Source organism: Cetorhinus maximus, chromosome 14, assembly GCF_964194155.1.
Source record: "Cetorhinus maximus chromosome 14, sCetMax3.hap1.1, whole genome shotgun sequence".
NCBI lineage: Eukaryota > Metazoa > Chordata > Chondrichthyes > Lamniformes > Cetorhinidae > Cetorhinus > Cetorhinus maximus.
Genome location: NC_135892.1, coordinates 17627834 through 17650300, shown reverse-complemented (window position 1 = coordinate 17650300; position 22467 = coordinate 17627834). Strand labels below are relative to the sequence as shown.

General features: G+C 47.1%; 1 protein-coding gene across 1 annotated transcript in view; it reads right to left on the bottom strand.

The window, feature by feature from the left end:
- syne1b (spectrin repeat containing, nuclear envelope 1b) overlaps nt 1–22467 on the bottom strand; it is a 447660-nt gene that overhangs the window by 134113 nt on the left and 291080 nt on the right. Inside the window, exons 99-110 of the mRNA XM_078556589.1 lie at nt 21546–21708; nt 20638–20775; nt 20395–20550; nt 19882–20088; nt 17199–17300; nt 15047–15166; nt 13940–14140; nt 13368–13541; nt 11012–11143; nt 8041–8237; nt 3099–3231; nt 786–968 (exon numbers count right to left, since the gene is read on the bottom strand). Of these exons, the coding sequence (XP_078412715.1) occupies nt 786–968; nt 3099–3231; nt 8041–8237; nt 11012–11143; nt 13368–13541; nt 13940–14140; nt 15047–15166; nt 17199–17300; nt 19882–20088; nt 20395–20550; nt 20638–20775; nt 21546–21708 (1906 nt within the window). The remainder of the gene's footprint in view (nt 1–785; nt 969–3098; nt 3232–8040; nt 8238–11011; nt 11144–13367; nt 13542–13939; nt 14141–15046; nt 15167–17198; nt 17301–19881; nt 20089–20394; nt 20551–20637; nt 20776–21545; nt 21709–22467) is intronic.

Below are 22467 nucleotides of genomic sequence, written 5' to 3'. Positions count from 1 at the left end.
AAACCCACAGAAGATGGCATGTGGGTTTGGGTAAATCATTTTAGATAAATGTCTATGTACTGAAACATAGGCAAGAAGATTAATATTTACTGCTGAGTCCAACCTCTCCAACCAATACCTTCACAGAATCAGTTAGTTCCTGTGTGAATGGGTGACGTTAGCCTTAGTCGGCTCCTCGGATGGTCCAGTGAGTGAAGCCACACAGACCAGAAGGTCCTGGGATTGCTTCCTCAGCCGTGCTTCAACACCCAATGCTCAATCACAAGCAGATTAGGGGTCTGTGTGCTACAGTTATTCTCAGTACCCATGTCATTGGGTGGGGGAGGGGTGGGTGAGAAGGGGAAGCAGCCAGGAAACCCCGAGAGTTGAAGACTAGATTTAGCTTGGTTGAGGTGCCTTGTGGTCACACATTTGCCAGACACTCACATCTACGTTCACACAACAGCAGCAGTGGCTTACAAACCACAGGCCTTTTGAGTACAGAAGAAGGCCACTCAGCCCATTGAATCTGTGCTGGTTCATTGCTGGAACAATCCAAAGCTAATCCCAGTGCCCCACACAAGGACCTGAATCAATCCCAAAAGTAACCGCTGTGCCTCAATATCTCCCTCCAGGTCTGTGTCTTTCTGAACAAGATGCCATAGAGAACATGAGAAGGAAGGAATCAGTGAGTTCTCTCCCTCCTGCAGACTCCTACTGGGAAACCTGTGTCAACCAAATTCTTCACGCACACTAGGTTCAGAACAGATCCCCTTGACCAGGTGACACATGAATCCCTCCAATACCTGATGCAGCTTCTCTTGGACCAATGGGATTTGAGTAAGGAGTTCCGTCCACTGACTGTCAGTCTGGGCCAGCCCGGAGCGCAAGGCTGCTGTGTCCACCTTTTTGAGCCGCAGCAGCTGGTTTCCTCTGCTCAACACTGAGGACTTGAGGGAGGACTTGGTGTCAACCTCCTTAGAAAATTCCTGGAAAAGGAAATCAAGTCAGGAGAAGGCTTGCACAATTGCTCGAGCATTACTTCTAAGCCAGACCATTATTAAAAGAACTAGTTGTGTGCAGTTATTAATGGTTCACCACATGGGGAAAAAAAACATAAATCAGCCTATTCAAAACGTGCGCTATTAGAATCATACAGCACAGGGGAAGGCCTATTGTGCCTGTGGCAACTGTTTGAAAGAGCCATTCACTATCTCACTCTGTCCCATAGTCGTGCGAACTTTGCCTTTTTAAGTATATATCCAATTCCCTTCCGAATCTGCTTCCAACATCCTTTCAGGGAGTGCATTCCAGATCATAAGAACTCTGTGTAAAATAAGCTCTCCTCATCTCTCTCCTAGTTATTTTGAATGTTCTGGCTATCAACGTTCCTGCCAGTGGAATCAGTTTTTCCTTATTTTTTAAAAATTCCGTTAGGGGATGTGGGCATCACTGTGAGGGCCAGCATTTGTTACCCAAACCTGAATGCCCTTGGACTGAGGGCAGTTAAGAGTCAACCACATTGCTGCGGGTCTGGAGTCATATGTAGGCCAGACCAGGTAAGGATGGCAGATTTCCTTTCCATTAGTGAACCAGATGGGTTTTTACAACAATTGATGATAGTTTCATGGTCACCATTACCAAGACCAGCTTTCAATTCAGAGGCCCAGGCTAATGCTGTGGGACATGGGTACAAATCCCATCACAGCAGCTAGTGGAATTTAAATTCAATTAATAAACTCTGGAATTGAAAGCTAGTCTCCATAATGGTGACCATGAAATGATTGTTATAAAATGGCCCTTAGGGAAGGAAATCTGCTGTCCTTACCAGGTCTGGCCTACATGTGACTCTGAGCCCACAGCAATGTGGTTGACTCTTAACTGCCCTCCGAAATGGCCTAGCAAGCCACCCAGTTCAAGGGCAACGAATGCTGGCCTTGCCACTGACAACCACATCCCATGAAAGAATAAAGGAAAAAAAAAAAGATTATCCAGTCATTATCACATTGCTGACTTTGGGAGCACGCTGTGTGTGCAAATTTGCTGCTGAGTATCTTACTTTACAACAGTGACTACACTTCAAAAGTACTTCCTTGGCTGTAAAGCACTTTGGGGCATCCAGTGGTCATGAATGGCACCATATAAATGCAATTCTTACTTTTTATTATTACTGGTGGGACACTGCAGGGGAAGTGTAGATGTTACTTGTTCACTCAAACGGATGATGATTAGGAGTGAAGAATTCGGATTTAGAATCTCAGGCTCCTTGTGGAAATTAAAATTGTCCTACGTAATGATGGGTGGGCTACTGGCTCGATCTGACAATACTCAAGAGGTAGGGGTGCCTTCAAACAGTTAATTCCTTTCTTGGCGGAGATGGGAGGCCAAGAGAGACTTTAGGAGCTTGTTGGTGCCTTTTACACATGGTAACATGACCTTTAGGGAGAATAATACTCTGCTAGTTTCAGCTCAATACTATAGAGCAGGTTTGTCAGAATAATCACATCAAATTGGCCCATGTTCTTACCAACTTGGGAAAGAGACACAACTTCCTAAGCTACAGGTCCTGCACCACAGGGAGGGACAGCTCACTGTCTACCTGGTTGGTCAGACATTTTCTTTTCACACTGAACAAGACTGCCGAGCTAACAGTACTGAGTTATCAGGAAACAGACCGCTCTGTCCATCAAGTCTATCCTAGTGCTTTTCTCCACTTGCTTCTCAACTCTAATCCCACTTTCCTCTTATTTTTTCAAGCAACTATCTAATTTCTGATTTCTGGACTCTGCATCAACAACGGTTTATTGCAGAGACTCCCACATTCCAACTATGTAAGGACATCTTTTCTCTCCTCCACTTCAAGTCTGCTTTACAAAATTTTACTCGTTCATGGGATGTGGGTGTCAGTCATTGCTCATCCCTAACCTGGAGGAGGTGCATGAATCCTCTCACTGATCAGCAGCCACCATCCTTCACCAGTTACCTCATCGTAACCCTTAGTGGCCTCGGGGAGATTTCAATAAGGTCGCGCACAGGCACATCATGACTGAACGAGCAGATATTGAGATATTTACCACAAAGATAGCAAACGTCAGGACGTGAAGTGGGTGTCAACTCACCAGAAACGAGCTAAGATGGTTCCTGACAGCGTCTAGCTCTTGCGGGAGGGTCACCGACTGTAGCTTCCAGAACTCCAGGCGCTCCTTTGCAGACTGGAGCCATTGATTCAGCTCTGCATATTCTGCCTGGTACCTGGCAGGAAGCAAGGTATTGAAGAAGAGTTAATCCGAGTGAAATGAGGCAACTGGTCAGGTTGATAAAGCTACACGGGCTTTGAAAACAATGCCGTGGCGAAACAAATGGGCAAATTTAATGGGGCGGAGACCTGGATTTATTTGTCTTGAGGGAACTCTCAGCTCTGAATGGAATCGCACATAGTTTCTTTGGAACGTGATAACAATGTATCATCTCAACTATGAGCAAGCTAAGGCTGCAACCCTGCACTGCTTATTTACTCACTGCCCAAGGCCTGTGTTCCCTCATCCCCTCGAGTAAGGACTGCAGTTCTCTCCCAGCATGGCAACCACAGGGGGCAGTCGCCAGGAGCATGGAGGCTCAAAGGTAAGGAGTCTTCCTTTGCCAGCAACCGAACACTAACCTTGGCGACTGCATGGTTTCGGGCTGCTGGCTTGCGACCACCACCACTGCGAGGCTAGAGGCCTCTTGGACCTGAACCGCTGGTCGGATTTCCACACCGCCCATTTCTAGGCTCAAGAGCGTCCCATGGGTGGGGTTGCTCCAGGGAGGTTCTGTCCTAGGAAATCCAGCCAGTTTCAAGTCACATAAGGTGAAGTAGCGCACATCGGGTGCGCCCCAGGAATTGGGTGTGGGGAAAGGGTGGGGTGTACGAAAGCAATCCTCACTTTGTCTTTTACACTTCCTGTGTCCTAACTGACACCAACTCCCGTTCACTCGTGTCCACTGAGTTTCACTGGGTCCTGATCCAGCTACATCTCAATTTCAACACTCTCACCCTTGTGTTCAAACCCCTTCAAGGCCTCTCCCCTCACAATAATATTCTTAGAGGGCTTGAAAGGTAGAGGCTGTTTCCGCGGCTGAAGAACCTAGGACCAGGTGTCATAGTCTCAGGGTAGGAGGCTGGCCATTTTATGAGTGACATGAGAAGAAATTTCTTCACTAAGAGAGTTGTGAATCTTTGAAATTCTCTACCCCGGAGAGCTGTGGAGAGCTCAGTCTTTAAGTATATTCAAGGCTGAGATTATCAACTTATTAGTCACTAAAGGAATCAAAGGATATTGGGCAAGGGCAGGAATGTGGAGTTGAAGTAGAAGGTCAATCATATTCTTATTGAATGGCAGCACAGGCTCAAGGAGTCATGTGGTCTATTCCTGCTTCTATTTTTCACGATCTTTGCAACCTCCCCCAGCCTCACAACCTTGAGATCTCTGCGCCCCTCCATCACTGGCCTCTTGCGCATCCCTGATTTCCCTCGTCCTGCCATAAAGCTTCTTCACAGCTACAGTTTTCTCATAGCTCCTTCGTGCTGGCTCATACTCAGGGAACTTAGGCCATGGTCTCTTTGTTATTATTTGTTCTTGAGATGTGGGTGATGCTAGCAAGTGAGCGTCTGGTGCCCACCCTAGTTGCCCTGACCACCCAGTGGGTTGAGTCAGCCATATAATGTGGACGCGGAGTCACTTGCTCAGGGCAGGGAGTGGTGGTTGGTTCCCTTCCCTGAAGGGCATTAGTGAAGGCAGTTGGGTTTTTTTACAATTTGACAGCCTCGCAAATCCACCAGGTTTACTGAGTTCAATTTCGTAATTAGCTCTGGTGAGATTTGAACTCCCAACCTCTGGGTTATTAATACTCTTAACTAAACGTGCCCCCTATCCATCACCCTACCACCTCCCCCTACTGATTCAAGGACAGTAGGTTCACACCCTAAACTAACAGAAAAAGCACAGCGTAAATCCCACCTCACTCCCATCTTAACATTTTACATTGGGATGGAGTAAGTATCCAACAAAATCAAATCTTATTTCAAACAAAAACATCCCACGCACAGGAACTATTTCCAACTGCAATGTAACAAACCAGCAGGAAGTGACTGAACAGAAAACATTGTAAAATCTTGTGGATAACACGGAGGTAAACACAGCAAGGGGGGGGATGAAAAGTAGCCCAGGAAAACATGAATTTCCACCATTTAAAAGAACAAAGTGGTAGATTTTTGAATTTAGTGATCAAAAAGCCACATTTAAAATAATGTAAAAACAGTTGGTCAGAGCCTACATCAAAACGCGTCATTTAAGAACAAAGTGGCCGTTAGCTGACTCACATAAGAACTCATCGTCATGGCAATGAGACAAAGCTCCATGCTTCCCCAGTTTTAAACGCCAGATAAAACAAGTGAAGCCGCAGGAAGTGTGCAAAGTAGTTATCACAAAAGCACAGGTGAAAATGATTACCCGCAGGCACTTATCAACGTTTTCCATAACAAACTCTCCGGGCGGAATCGTCCCAGGTTTGCACCAAGTGCGGTAACAGGTGCGAAAAATGACGTTTTACCCGCCGGCGGCAATGGCGGGTTTTCGCGCTTTATCGTCCGCTTCCCGCCTCATTAATTATTCAGCCACAGGAAACACTCTGTCTCTGGCGGGCAGCCTCTGAATCGCCCGCCACACTGTTTCATCACTCCAGGCGCCATCTCTAAACCGCAGCCACTCACACAGTTCTCACAGCGCAGGACTGCTCCAGTGAAGACATGGCCCTGAAAGCCAGGAAGAGTTCAGTGACCAGTCACTGCAATGCCTTTCGGAGGCCCGTCATGATGTCTTCCACTCCCGCTCTGGCCGCAGGAGGTCCAGCAATCTCACTGCTCTGGCTCGGGAGGCAGTGGCAGGGGTGGTCAGTGCCAACGCTGCACACAAGAGGTTGGCCATCCAGTGCAGAAAGTGGATGAATGATCTCATCCCTGCCACCAGGGTAAGGCAACCATCTCATCACTCTAAACTCACACACTCACAAGGCCATCACACATTCACAGGCATCTCACTCACTGTCAGCTCAAGGGACATCACCACTCACTCTCTCACACACACACCCTCACATCTCCATCTGGCCTCATCTCCTCTGGAGACTGCCTCCTCAGCCCTCACCATTTTGAGGCCACTTGCACAGATCAACATGTGCCCCCACACACACACCTTGGGATATCCCACTTCCCCGGTACAGACCTCGCCCTGCAGCCTCTTCCCTTACCGGAGGCCACTTCTGCCCCTTCCCAAAACAAGGCCTAGCCCAGCAGCATTGAAAAGTCACCCCTGCCTTACGGTTGGTCTGGTAGGTAGAGAACTGACCATGAGTCCCCCCTAAAAGTGATGTGGTGCTGCCTGCGAAGCCTGGCGCTGATGACTGCGAGCGCTGTATGAAGCAAGGTGGGCAAACAAACCTCAAGACCCAAGCGAAGTGCAGCTCGCCAGGGACACGTTGCTTGTGGACAGTTGTGAAACACATTGGCGTGATCGGATGATCCAGCGTGGGGGAGATGATTCTGGCGAGCAGGGCTTGTAATGAGACGCTAAAGTATTGAAATTAGGTTCCCGACGAGCGGAGGTGGGAAACGCAGCCCCGCTTGACGGGCGGAGCGAACGATCGCAAGCCGGCTTCGCTACGGTGTAAAACCGATTTCTGGCCTTCCCGCCACAGTGTCTGCTCACGCCCACCATGATGCCCACTGCCAGCGGGACCGGGCGATTCTGCCCTGTGATGCAAATTGCCTCCATAAACTAGTGTCTGATCTTTCTGCAGGAGTGGCTCTCGTTTCAGGTTAAACCCTTTCACTGCCCCTTATCAATCGGCTGGTAAAAGGCAACTTTATATCTGAGGGGGAAGTCTTGTGGCGCAATGGGAGAGTCCCTACCTCTGGGTTGGAAGCTCTGGGTTTAAAAGTCCCACTGGTCATTGGAAGACATGTTCATAACATGGCCTAACAGGTAGATTATCAGCTGGCAAATCCTTCCAGGCGATGGCAGACCATAAGAGCGGGAGACTTCCTAGTCAGCCATGCGGCAGAAGGCAACGGAAAATCACTGCAGTACTTTGCCAAGCGTAACCATGGACCAATCCAATGGAAGTCCATCCTTGCCCACACCCTCTTAGGGCATGGTACTTGAAGGAGGATAAGGTTATCTAAGGGACAGGTTCTGTCATAGTAACCTTTAACCTCTGTGGCATTAGGGTTGGTAGCTGGCCTCAGTGAGCCAGGGCGCCTGTTCTTGGGCACCATCCAGTGAGCTTGCGTTTGGGCATTTTATTTGAGGGCAGGATCAGAAACGGCTGTGATGACTCTATAGTTGAATAGCCTGTTGAGCTTCTCGCTCCAAACTCACACCTGAAGGATGACTGGCTCAGGTGACACAGTTCAGCCATTCCTAAGCCACCAGGGCATGGTGGTGAGGTAAAAAGGTTATTTTTAGTGCTCTTTCTTCATCTGTTTGAACGAATGACTGCAAGTTTGGCTCAGCGGGTAGCACCCTTGCCTCTAAGTCAGATGGTCATTGCTTCAAGCCACATTTCATATACATGAGCACATAATCTAGGCTGACGTGCCAATGCAGTATGGAAGGAGTTCGGCAATGTTGGAGGTGTTGTCTTTCGGACGAGAGGTTGAAGCTGAGGCCTCGCCTGCCCTCTCATGTGGATGTAAAAGATCCCGGGGCATTAGCTCAAAGATGTGCAGGGGCATTATTCACTGCGCCCTGGCCAATAATTATCCCTCAATAAGCATCACAAAAACAGACTATCTGGTCATTATCATATTGCAGTTTGTGGGAGTTTGCTGTGTGCAAATTGGCTGTCGCATTCCTTACATGACAACAGTGACCGCACTTGATTGTGAAGCGCTTTGAGAGATCCTGAAGTCCCCAGATCTCGAGGTGAAAGATGCTATAAAGTGTTTTATTCCGGAAAACATCACAGGGTTGAACCTTTGGCGGCTGGAGCCACATTTTAGCTTCACGGAAAAATTCTCCCTTTTACCTGTTCCAGTGTTTGAGGACAGTCTCGAGCCGATGTAACTCCCTGCTCACTCTGGTAGTGCTGGAGAGCCAGTGCTCACCCAGCTGGGCTATCTGAACCTCCAGGTCTGCACAACTGATGGACGTCAGGAGCCTCTTCCCATCTTCCAGCACTTGGTACAACTGTGGCTGATGCTCAGTCAAGCTGCCTTTCAACCGCTGAAATGGAGAGAGGCCAGAACATGTATTTGTTAAATCTTATATTCAACCTAGGAAACATTCTCCTTCTTTAAGCACAGGCACTAAATACCGAGCAGTCCTGCAAAGAGTCCATCTATACAGCATCCCAATCTATCCACAACTCAAAGCCACAAATATTGACTCGTTATCTGAAACACAGCCACCATCAAGCGTTCACCTTTACTTTAGAATCATAGTATCATACAGGGCAGGAGGAGGCCATTCAGTCCACTGTGCCCATACTGGCTCTTTGAACGAGCTACCCACTTAGTCCCAGTTGTCTCTGCTCTTTCCTCACACCCCTGAAATATTTCCTTTTCAAGTATTTATCATATTCCCTTTAGAAAGTTACTATTGAATCCAGCTCCATGCTAGTGAAGGTGCAACACCTGCCCCTTTACCTCCTCACCATCCAAGGGCCCAAACGCTCCTTTCAGGTGAAGCAGCACTTCACTTGTACCTCCTTCAGTTTGGTCTACTGCATTCACTGCTCCCAATGCGGTCTCCTCTACATCGGGGAGACCAAACGCAGACTGGGTGACCGCTTTGCGGAACACCTTCAGTCTGTCCACAAGCATTACCCAGACCTCCCTGTCGCTTACCATTTCAACACACCACCCTGCTCTCATGCCCACATGTCTGTCCTTGGCTTGCTGCATTGTTCCAGTGAAGCTCAACGCAAACTGGAGGAACAGCACCTCATCTTCTGACTAGGCACTTTACAGCCTTCCGGACTTAACATTGAGTTCAACAACTTCAGACCATGAACTCTCTCCTCCATCCCCACCCCCTTTTTTAATCCCCTTTTTTCCACATTCATTTTAATTTTTTATCCACTTATTTTTATTTTTACTCATTTATCCGTGGTTTTATCCCTCCTTCTATCCCATTATCTATCCTTTTTTTCCTACCACTGCCCCCTCCCCCCACCCCATCCCCTTCAGGGCCATCTGTTACTTGTTCCATGTTGTTCTTTCACACAATGCTACCCTTGTTCTGCTATAATCACATTCTGCTTTCTTACCTTTATGCCACTATTAGCACCTTTTTTAAGCACTAACCACAACCATTAACACTCCCTTCGTCCTTTAGTTCATGACATCTTTGTCAATCCCTCCTTTGTCCCCACCTACCCCTGGCCTTCTATCCAACTCCACCTGCCCCACCCCCCCTTAAACAGTGTAAATTTCATCACGTTTCCGCTCCTCTTCAGCTCTGAAGGAGGGTCATACGGACTCAAAACATTAACTCTGTTTCTCTCATCACAGATGCTGCTAGACCTGCTGAGTTTTTCCAGCATTTTCTGTTTTTGTTTCAGATTTCCAGCATCCGCAGTTTTTTGCTTTAACCTTCATGCCAATGAAAAATGTTTCTCGCTATCAACACTCTCACTTTTAAGTGTCCTGTGATTCAACATGAACTATTGCATCATTAAGTCTTGTACTGGACACGTGTGGCACAATTTACATCATTTGCGTTTGTAAATGGTACGACAATTTTCTTTTAAACTTGTAACGAGAAGTGTGAATGCTGAACTGCAAGAATCGGAAATGCTGATTTACACCTTCAGACTGGACTCCACAAAGACCAGGGTTTGTCGCAAACAGGTTAAAACGCACTTCAGGCAGTACATAGCAAAGTGGCTGACTGAGTGTTGGTCGCACTTCAAGAAGGACTGTCAACAAACTTCGGGGGGAAATCAAACGGGTTCGAGATGGTGGTGGCAGGTGCAATATAATGTGGGAGGATTCAAAGGCAAGACATTGTAGTATGTGGGTGAAGGGAGATAACTAAGGATTCAAATCCATAATTCCCTGGAAATGGAAGTGTATGGCAATATAGGTTATAGTTGGAGTACTATGTGTTTTGGTAAAGCCATTGAGCGCTTACGTGGTTGATTCACTTGGAAGTTAGCAAGGACAAAGCTTGATATACAGGGCCTGACAGGCTAAACACCGCATTAGGTCTGTCCTACGCCTTTCAAGACTAATTTTCCTTGAACCTTTTAGCATTCTTACAGTTACACATAGAGTTTGATGATATTAGAATGAGGAAAAAGACTCATTAAGAAATTTAAAGGCCCCAGTTTAGGAAATTAAGGGTGATCTGATCAAAGCGTTTAAAACTTAACTTAAAAAGATTTATTAGGGTAAGACAGAGAAAACACAGAAAATTTCTTCACTCAGAGGGCGGTGAATCTTTGGAATTCTCTGCCCCAGAGGACGGTGGAGGCTCAGTATGTTCAAGACATGTTCAAGAGTATGTTCAATAGATTTCCACATGTTAAAACATCAAGGGACATGGGGATAGTGTGGGAAAGTGGGGTTGAAGTTGAAGATCAGCCACAATCTCACTGAGTGGTGGAGCGGGCTCGAAGGGCTGAATGGCCGACTCCTGCTCCTATTTCTTATGCTCCAAAACCTATTTCCTTCGGTGGATGAATTCAGAACAAGGGGGGCATAATCTTAGAATTACAGCTAGATCATTTAGGAGTGAAATTAGAAACGATTAGTGAAAAATCGGTAGTTCTGATCCCAGAAGATAGCGGTTGCCGGAGGCCAGTTGGAGCTTTCGAGATTGAGATCGCTAGGTTATTACACAAGGGGATCAGGGACTTGGAGCAAAGGTGAGTAAATGGTGTTGTAGTGCAGATTAGCCACGGTCCAACTGAATGGCGCAGCAGGCCCGCGATGCTGAATGGCCTCCTCCTGTACCTACGTTGCTAAGGGGCGGCAATCGAAACGCAAACCAACCTGATACAGAGTGATTCGTTCAGTGAGGCGCTCCTCAGATTCCTCCACGAGTCCAGCTCCGGGGATATTGCTCTCCACCCCTTCCAGTTGCCTGTACAAAGCCTCATAATCCTTCGCCAGGTTAGTCCAGGTCTAAAGAGGGGAGACAGTGGAATACCTCAGATATCACGCCTCCAAATGCTAGCGGAGATTAAGAATTGTTGAAAGTAAGTGACAACTTCAGGTTTTTTCCCCCGCTGGATATTATGTTAGGTTCAGTGCTGCCCGTCACTCCCAAAAACATACCTTGTGTCCCCTGCAAACTGGACTGTGCCCTTCTTTAGCCCAATATTCAGGTAAACTATTGCAAGGCATAGGAATCAAAACAGATAATCTTCACTCTGTACACTGACTACAGAAACGTATCAGTGATTCTCTTCTCAAAAGCAGACTGAATATGCACTCAAAAGGAGACACGGGCTCTAAGCTAACAGGTAATTTACTAAATAAATCAGGACTACTGAGAGCTACAAAACAGAAGAGAATTCTCTATTCACAGCATCGAGGGTAGCCACTACCCTAAATCCCCGGCCCCAATATCCCAGATATCTAGCCCCGTTTCCCAGGATCTCCGGCCCCGTTATCCCAAGTCTCTGGCCCCGTTATCCCAGATCTCCGGCCCCTTCATCCCAGTTCTGCAGTCCAGCCCAGCCCGATAGCAGATGTTTCCCAGGCTGTGAAGGGAAACTCAAGAGAAGCTCACCATTGACAGACACAGAGAGGAAACGAGTCATGCACTTGAGCTCCTTGCTCTCTCTTTGTACATGGACTTTAAAACAGAAGTTCATTTCTTAAACTGTGAAACTTGTGAAATGCTTACATAACTGGCCCAACTTGTCTATTGGCTGACACAATCTTTAACACACACTCTGTCTGTTGCTTGGACAGCAAGCATTGACTCGAATCCAAACTCCTTTCATGTTGAGGGAAATAAGAAACTAATTACAAGAGGTTACATTTCCCTATTCCCATGACAAACAATACTTGCCACAGAATGTGAAATCTCAGGTCCTTTAGCCTAATTAAGTACCTTAGACCTCCCAACCGTTCACACTTTGCCCAGCGCAGCCAGTGCCCCTGGTCTCTCATCTCACAGCTGCTCCTTTGTGGTCCTCATTATCCATCCTGTGCCATTTCTAACAATAGTTAAAAATTCAACATGGCGGGGGCGGGGGGGAAGCAAATCCAGGGAGGCTCACGAAGTGTAGAAGCTTCCAGAAGCTGTGCCACAAAGCAACACCATGAACCAACACATGTCACAAGTGAGCCTGAAAAAGCCCTGAATAGGTGATAGTCAGGTCCGAAAGCAGGGAGATTTTATTAAATCACCCTGCAGGCTACAACAGCCTGTACGTAACTCCTGCGAGATTTCAATAGAAACATTTAGCCCAGGACAACCGGTTAAATCGGCTTGGGGGCCATTTCTCTGTCATGTGGTTGGGAATTAGTTCCACGTGCATATTAGATTATCAGCAAGTAATTAGGAAAGCTAATAGAATGTTATCGTTTATTGCGAGGGGAGTTAAATACAAAAGTAGGGAGGTTGTGCCTCGGTTGTGCAGGGCACTGGTGAGACCACATCTGGAGTACTGTGTACAGTACTGGTCTCCTTATTTAAGGAAGGATGTAAATGCATTGGGGCAATTCAGAGAAGGTTTACTAGACGAATACCTGGAATAGGCAGGTTGTCTAATGAGGAAAAGTTGCACAGGCTCGGCTTATATCCATTGGAGTTTAGAAAAGTAGGAGGCAACTTGATTGAAACATATAAGATCCTGAGGGGTGTTGACAGGGTGGATGTGGAGAGGGTGTTTCCTCTTGTGGAAGAATCTAGAACTAGGGGTCACTGTTTAAAAATAAGAGGTCCATTTAAGGCAGAGAAGAGGAAAAGGTTTTTCTCTCAGAGGGTTGTGAGCCTTTGGAACTCTCTGCCTCAAAAGGCAGTGTAATCAGAGTCTTTGCTATATCTTTAAGGCAGAGCTAGATAGATTCCTGATAAGCAACAGGGTGAAAAGTTATCAAGGGTAGGTGAGAATGTGGAATTGAGGTTTCAATCAGATCAAGCTGTGATCTTTTTGAATGGCGGAGAGGCTTCAGTGGCCTACTCCTGCTCTTAATTCGTGTGTTTGCATTATACAGCTTGATCGTCACAAACTGAGATTACTTCACTTCTAACAATTATCCTGAATCCTGAAAATATGGTTGGAGACCAACATGGGCGCCGTTGGGGGGTATTTTTGTGTTACCCTTTATGGGGGATGCGTTGCAAATCTCGACAAACTGCTGTCATTTCTAACCCCCGCGTCAAAGAGCTTACCTCAAAAACGCTTTCTAGTTCCACACCTCTCTTGTGAGCCTCCTTCAGTAAGGCTGAGGTCTTGCTCATCAGCTCCTGCTGGGAGTTGGTTTCTTTTTGATGGGTACAGGTGCTTACTTTTTTACAAAGTGTTTCTGTAAGGATCTTGTGAGACTCTAACCCTTGGAAAAACTCCTGTGAAAAAAATACAAACACCGGACTGATTTGGAAAGCAATCTTACAGGAAAGACTTCACTGTGATTACTCCACTCCTTTTGAATCTTCAGCTGAAGAACTTTGCAGCTGACAATAATTTAGCACCTTTAACACCACATGGAAGGAACAAACTGTGACCAGTACTAGAGGGGAGTGGCTGAAAGCACATTCGAAAAGACAGGTTAAGGAAAGCAGGAAGAGAAGTAGCAAGACGGAGAGGGGTTAGGGAGGGAGAACTGGATGCTAGGATCAAGACGCTGTTACTGATGGTGGGTCAAATGGAGCACTCGCTGTGCCTCCGAAACGCCCCTCTGGCCATCAGTCCTCACATCCGCGGGGTATAGGCAACAGCTTACGACCCTCCGCGCCATGCTCACCTTGTGCTTATCCAGAAGGTTCTTGACGTCTTCCCTGCAGGTGACCAGGATCCTCTTATCCAGCGACATCTTCTCTTGGCCTGTGTCAGTCAGATCAGCCAGATCCTGCAGGGCTTGTTCATACTGGCTCCTCAGTGCCAGGCTCTGGTTTAAAGAGCTGCGGCTGGACCCAATGATCATCGTCAACTCTTCGTACATATCCTTTAAGAGGATGGAAAGTGTTATGAAATGCACCAGGATCGCCTGCACTGACTGCCTATCAGCTACACTATAGAAGGCAACTGGCACAAACAATGTTGTAGGGGAGGCCCAATTTCACCTTTTGAATTTTTTCCCCACGTGACCCTCTTTATTTATGCCCTTGCCTTTGCTTGGCTACTTCTTGAAAGAATCCTTCTCTCCCCACCCCCAAGAAGGGATTTGAAAAAAAATTGCCAACATTGTAAGAATAGCCAGCATCTCTGTTCTGCCTGCTGGTGCTTAATATTCACCCGTCCTCTCATGACCCATGTAGTGCTACTTGCCGATAATGCCATGGAGATACTTAAGGGGCTGACCTTGCATTATCAGTCCATTCAGGCAGAGTCGCACACAGTACCCAGGATCTGCAGGAGTGCACTATCTAACCCACAATACTGTTAGTAACATCCATGGAGATCCATGTTAACATCCATGGAGATCCACGTTAATCCGTGTTAGTTATTTCCAAAGCCAAATGCTGCATCAGTATTATAAATTAACCACAGTCACATACGTCACAGAGACCAACCTATCAACCAACCCATTACATATATAACCAACGCACATAACCAACCAACAAAATACATTACTTTTACAACCGCACCTCCACACACATCACACCCACCTCAGACACTACGATTTCTATGTGGAATCCTATTAAGGGGAAAACAGCAAAATGGGGCAGTGTAAAACCAGCCCTTGAAAGGGGCCCCGAATTCAGCACAGGCCAGAATTAGCCCCCACCTCTCCTCCCTCCCCCACACTATAGTGTCTGTTTCTGTGAAGAAAAGATGTTTTAGTCAATGGTTGAGCTGATCTTGGCAGCGACCTTTCCCCGGGAAATTTCTACAGTAATTGACTCCAAACCTGGACTTTAGAAAGGTCCAGCAGAATAGCCTGATCTGGTTGCAGTTCCTCTCCTCTCTCCTTTAAGTGGCCAATTCGCGTCTCAAATTCCCTCAGGTCGTCTTCCGCCTGCAAAATAGCCTGTGAATGAAAATGACAAATCTTAATGCAGCCTACACATGGACACACTCACCATAGCCCCACCATCTCAGGCTGGGAGAGATGAGGAGATTGTAAGGGGAGGTCTCTTTTACATCCTCCACTAGCATACAAATAATGAGAGAAAAGTGGTCCAATCTTTAATGGCTGGACCTCTGTATAACTTTGATCAGCCTTATTGATAATTAACTCGATTGCTCGGGCAGATAGGTTATGATCCCGTGTACTCATCCTCCATGCATTGTTTTGACCAGAAAGCATTGCTTGAAAGGGTGGTGGAAACAGATTCAATAGTAACTTCCAAACAGAGAATTGAACGTGTATTTGAAAAGGAAAAATGAGAGAGCGGAACTAATTGGAATGCTCCTTCCAAGAGCTAGCATGGGCGTGATAGGCTGAATAACCTCCTTCTGCGCTGTCAGGTCCGATACTCCTGTCAAAATATCACCTAAGCATTTTCTAATCGGTGTTTCTGGAAAACGAGGATCTGAATGGTATTTCGACTCGTAATACAGTCATTTGGGTCTTGGGCAACACATAAGCACTTGTACATCGAACCTGACTTAATCACATGCCCATGAAATGGAGGGATAAACATAATTAGTCTATAAGTGCACCAAGGTTTCAACTTCAGGCAATGTTCCCTTTGGTGTGTGCTATCGGTTTATTGCTCTGCATGATGTATTGCAGAGAGCTGCATGGCTGCGGGTATCCGAGGAGGGACGGTGGTTGTTTATTGCCCCGTGCAGTCCATTTTCGATTGAAATGTAGCCACGCAGTTTAGAGGGAACATTAATCGCAGGACAGCAGCCAATGTTTATGGTTGTTTAACAGCACAATACTTTGGGTAGAACCTTCCGGGAATTGTGGCGGGTGGGACCGGAAGGTTTGGAGTGAGGCCAGAAGGCGAAAATCCGCCAGCAAGAAAACAAGTTGCAATCTTCCCTTCGGAGCTTTCGTGGCGGGTTCATGGCGGGTTGCCTTTCCCCCTGGTCAACGTCGAGATCGGAATTTGCGTGTCCTGAAGGCTCCAGGGCTACAGGCCGGGATCTTGCACCCCCCTGTGAAACCTTCCGCCCCGCTGGCAGGAAGTCAGGCCGTTCTGTTACCCGGTCAGCAAACGTGGTGTGCACCCCCAGCGCCGGAGACCTCTCACTTACCTGCCACTGGGCACGGCTTTCGCCATTGGTACCGCTCGCCTCCCGGGGATGGCAGCCTATTGCGCAGCAGATGGCATGCACACGAAGGAAGTGGGGGCGGGGTGGGGAGGTAGGAACACATGAAAAAAGGTCAGGAGGTGAGGCCCAAGGGGGCGATGGGGTCCGGGGAAGGGCCACTCTGCAAGGGGCTGGGGGAGGGGACGTGTCCAGCTGCCTTTTAAATATGTCACCCGGACATGTTGGCGGGGCAGCCGGCTTCCTGCCTGGCCCGCCACGAGATTTGGCGTGAACCTTGCGGCTGCATAATTAACGAGCTGAACATCGCACGATTTGGTGCCTTTACCCAGTATGCTCTGCGGCATGAGTCCCTCAGCCTTCCTGCCCCCGCCACAAGACTAATCCCAGAGTGGAAGATTCCGCCCTATATAGGGTTAGATAAAGTCAGCTGAAGGGATTTGAGAGGGTAAAGAGTGAAAGACTGTTTCTCACTGGTTGGTTAATCTTGCAGATTATCACTGGAAGAATGAAGGTGGAAAGTGAGAAAACGTTTTCACACAGAGGGTTCTACAAAGGACTAGTGAGGCAGACACTATAACGTCAGTTAAAAAGGAAAATGGATATTTGGAAAGGAGGGATACAAAAAGGACAAATGGATACGGGATTAGAGTAAACAGCTCCTGTGGAAGTACTAGCAGCAAAACAAGAATCATGGACCAAAACGGCAAGTCAGAAATTCCCAAACTCTTCAAAGGGACAAAAGTAATCATCTTAGAAGTTGCTTCCCTTCCCTCCAATATCTGTCTTGGAATTCCATTTTACCCCTTATACCTGGGAATGACAGAAATTACTTTTACCTGCAGTTGCTCTGTGACAGTATGCTCCAAAGCCTCGGCCAGTTTTTGTAGGACCATGTATTTACTGTCAGCCAGGGAGGTAATCAGCAGCTTCAACTCAGTCTACAAGCAAAGAACACCAATGAGGTTTTGATAGGGTCAAACTTCCACATGAGTTTCGACTATGAGACATACAAGCGATGACGCACACCAAGTACTGTACTGTATATCAAACTGACCTACAAACGCAATCATAAGTACCTTCCAGGCACTGAATCTCAGGCACATAATTTAGCCTAAGGTAGACAGATTGTAGTACTGAGGGAGTGCTGTACTGTCGGACGTGCTGCCTTTCTCTCAGGTGGACGTAAAATATCTGACGTCTCTATTCAAAGAACTGGGGAGCTCTCTCCAGTGTCTCGGTCAATACATATTTCTCAACCAACATCACTAAAATAGATTATCTACTCATTTATTTCATTGCTTCTAGGATCTTACTGTATGCAAATTGACTGCTGCATTTCCTCCAACTGTGACTACACTTTAAGAAATGCTTCAGTGGCAGTAAAGTACTTTGAGATGTCCTGAGGTCATGACAGGTGCTATATAGATGCAAGTTCTTTTATCCTTTCTATGTTCCCACAAAGCTGTACATAGTCCAGGTTGGTGACGCTAAGATATCTTGTTCTGACTTGTGATTTATCCATCAATTAGGTTGCAGTTCTACAAACAGCCCTTTCGAAACCTCCAGGTAGACAAACTCAAACAGAACAAACCAGAAAGTGGGAATTAAGTGTAAACTAAATACTCTGGTTTTGAAAGGTTAGATCGTCATGGTTTGGGAGTCAAAGATGGTCTACAGTTTGGGCACTCCTTTCTACTGTGTGAGTGAGGCAGGCAAGGACAATGCAAGCAAACGAGTGCTGCTTTGTGAGCAAGGAGTATCTGTCTGATTAGTGTGGAGGTAGCATAATCCAACATCTCCAGGCAGTTCCAAACCACACCTCACTTATCTCATTTTCTCGCGAAGAAAGCATCGTGAACAGATGCAGAAATGCCAGTTCCCCTAAGCCCTCTCCCCTAATCAGCCATCTCCCTTCGACTATACTGTTAGCTCTCTCCCGTCTTTCCCACATGGTGCTTCACTTCCCTCCTCCTCCCCTCGCAAAACGCTGAAAAGGCTCTTCCATGCAAGGTGTGCTCGATTAACACTGCTGTTCTACACAAACTATGCGCTCCAACTTCTGACTGCTGTTTCCAGACCTTGGCATAATTTAGCCACACTGCACTGGAAGACAACTCCTCCAGCCTTTCCCACACTGCCCAGTATGGGTCTTAGTTGTTCCATTTACGTTTTGGTCTCAATTATCCACAGCGCAGTGTAAGTAATACAGGCATACCAGACCAGTTGTCCAGCCTAAGCGGGAAAGAATCACCAACAGTTTTCAGATACATTTCATCATTCAGCCCCACGTTGAATCACTTGCTGGGCAGAATTTTTCGCTTGGTGTGCGGGCGTGTGCCCAACCCACTCGAGCGTGAAACAGCACCTGATGATGTCGGGCGAGCGTCCCGAAGTCACTGTGCACTCTGCGCAATATTTTGGTCGGCAGGCGCGCTTCCGACTCTCACGCGCGCCTGCCGATGATTAAGAGGCTTATTAAGGCCATTAAAGTAGTAATTAGCAGAGATTTTTCGTTGCCTGTCCATCCACAGGGGGCGGGGGGAGATGAGGTTTCTGTTATTAAATTTTTTTAAGTAAAAATGTGTGAACAGAATTTTCATCTGGTATGTGTTCAGGTGGCCGATTCTGATGTGTGGGTATTTTTTCCTAGTTTTTAGAATCTTTATTTTTGGCATTTAAATGCTTCCAGCTCCGTGAGGCAGCTCTCTGCCTTCAGGGAGCTTTCATTGCGCGCTTCCCCACGCCGACCTCAGCATTCGCCCTCCTCCCGCCACCCCCCACACCGGCAGCGCTGAGCCTTTCAGTGGGCCTTTCATGCTGGTGGGCCGTTAATTGGCCAGCCAGCATGAAATCGTGGTCGGGGGCCGATTGCAGTTGGGGGTCCTTTCCCTGGCTGCTCCCAGGCCTGCCGATCAGGCCCGCCCACCGATCAGGCCCGCCCGCCTAAGGTAAAATTCGGGCCACTGTTTCTGACGGCTTCTTCTTATAACCTGCCAAACATATTTAATATTTGGCAGATAAGTACAATTGTAGCACAATTTTAATCAATCAAAGCACATATAGAAATTTAATATTTAACTTCTATATATGTTAAAAATCTTCCTATCAACCTCCAGCATTATAAAATCCTCTGACTGTTTATACAATAGGGACTCTCTATGTAAACTGATCAGACTGTTACTCCCTCAGTACAGACAGTAGTTACTCCCTCCCATCAGTGGTGACACCTTAGTCCCTGAATTTTACATATTTCAACCGCACTGCAGGGTAACTCCACTCTGCCAGTCCACCCCACTTCTTAAATTGTTCCAAACTGCCTTGCGTTTTGCTATTTAATTTGATATTATCATGAGCTAAAATGTTAACTAAAAGTAATCCTCTGTGCTTTTAAAATTCGGAAATGGAAAAGTACATCTGCTGGGGCACTACAAGCAGTGAGTGCTCTAACCGGACTCCATGCTAATCCTCCAGTATGGTTAAGTAAAACGAAATGAATCCTGAATGCAGAGCACCACTTACTTGGTACTCCATCAGCTGCTGCAATTGGTCTTTCATGTGCTCACACTGTTGCTTCACCGTTAACCCCAGCACACTCAGCCTGTCCTGGAGGCAGCTCAGGGCGTCCTCAATCACATCCTGGTTTTTGGGCTCCGGGACAACATGGAAGAAGGCATCCTTCTTCTCGTTTACTTCATCAATCACTTCCTCGATATCTTTTGCGAGGGCCTAGGTAACAAAAAAAAAAGGAGCATTTGGCATCAAACTGTTGAGTCAACCTGCACCACACACACTAGAGAAGCTGGGTCACCTATCCCCAGTTACAAGATTGCCTTGACTGACCAAGAGGAAATCCTTGGTCTTCACTCCTCACCTTTCCCTAACGCCTGCACTCAGGCGTATAACAGTCTCAAAGCAAACACAGCTCCGGTCCCTCCACTACAATCCGCAAATACAACCTTAATAATGCACTGTGAGGTGGAATCAATTCCAAGTTAACGTCATTAAATACGGATGACACTGATGGCTTCTTACCTCATCATGATACAGGTGTGCTTCAACCTTTTCCGGGAGGAAACTTGCACTGGCAAACAAGTGATCTTCAACACCATCCATCCAGTGGGAGGTAACCGAGGCCGCGTCATACAACTTCTGCTCCAGGGGGAGGCTTTGCTCCTCAGCATCTTTACCCTTCACAGAGATGGAAAGTGAGCCCGCTTGCCTGACTGCTTCAATCAAAAACTTTAATAAAATTGAGAAAGGAAGCGTGCATTATACCTGAGGGGAAACATTTCCTATAGCTTGGCCCAAGCCAGTCAACAGGGATTTGGCTGTCTGCACCGACTTGTCCAATGTCTGAGCTTCCCCTTTAAATAAAGCCATACCACTTGACACCGCACTGGACAGACTATAAACCTGCTAACAGTAAGGAGAGAGTCATTTCAAAAGTGCTTGTTAGGCACAAATTGCATTCGTTCAAAGGGCAATCAATCCTGCAGTCTATTAGTGAGTGCAATTAACAGCTAGGCCAGTGTGTTGTTTTAGTCATTAGCAAATCCCTATCATAAATGGATATTTATAGCAATGGCTGGCATTGCTAGCCCCCTGGGACAAGGTCAGGTCAAAGGCTCTGATCCTGAACACCTTTCAGGAAGCCATGACCACAGGGACAGAGGGTTGGAGATAGGGCTTGCAAGTGTCAGTCAATAGTACTCTTGCCCGAGTCCGGTCCTGGGTTCAAACACCACTCTAGAGGCTTGAGCACATAATCCAGGCTGAGCCTTTAGTGCAGTACTGAGTGTGTGTTCCACTGTCAGAGGCACCGTCTTTCATATGAGACATTAACCCACCACCCATTCTCAGGTGGACACAAAAAGTACTGTGGCACTCTTCGAAGGAGAGCAAGGACGTTCTCCCCGGTATCCTGGCCAATACTTATCCCGCAATCATCAAAGATTATCTGATCATTATTACATTGCTGTTTGTGGGAGCTTGCTGTGCGCAAATTGGCTGCCGGATTTCCTACATTACAACAGCGGCTACACTTCCAAAGTACTTTGTAGCAAAGCACTTGGGGATGTCCTGGGATTCTGAAAGGCACTGTACAGTATTAATGTAACTTCATTTATGTGGAGGTCGCCACACTGCGGGATAGGGGCTGTGTGTTCCAGCAGTTACCCACTTACCTGTTGCTCCTGGTTTTGCTCCAACGTGTTTTTGAACATCTTCTGCTTGGTGCTGATCTCTTTCTGGAGGTTCTGCCACTTGATCCTCAGTTGCTGCAAGGCAAATAGCTTCTCCCCCTCAAAACCAAGCTCCTGAGGTAAAGTTTCAGACCGGGCCGTCTCACTGACGAAACCCCAAAAAAAAAACCTAAAGGTCAGTAATGCTGCCTCCCCAACCACTGACAAGCCAGTCAATTCATTTTGGCAGAAAAACACCCGGGGCAGAAATTTCTATTTGGTGTGTGAGCGCGCGTCCGACACGCCGGAACGTAATATGACGCACGATGATGTCAGGCGTGCATCCCGACATCATCGTGAAGTCGCGCAATATTTCGTTCGGCAGGCGTGTGCCAGAGTCAGCTGTGCGCCCACCAATAATTGATAGGCCTATTAAGGCCATTAACCAGGTAATTAACCTAAATTTCACGCTGCCCGTCCAACCGAAAAGGCTGAGCGGCCTGTACGTTTTTTAGGAAACCTCATCCACGAGCGGGATGAGGTTTCCTAGAGCTTTTACAAATGAAAACTTTTCTTGAAAAATAAAAACACGTCCCATCTCATGTGACACAGTCAATGAGGGGGGACATGTTTCATTAAATTTTTATTGTTATTTATTTATTTTTTTTAAAAAGCACTTCAATCTCCCTGAGGCAGCTCCGTGCATGCGTGAAAGACCGCTGGACCCGACTCCTCCCTCCTCCCTCTGCCCGCACAGGTAGCGCTCACTACCGCTCGCGATCCACGCAGGGCAAGCCTTAATTGGCTTGGGAAATCACGGTGTGGAGCCAATCACGGGCGGCCCTGCTTGCTCCCGCTGAGCCCGCCCGACCTATGGAAAATCCTGGCCCGGTCATTATCTCTACTTGCCCAGCTTCTTCCCTGT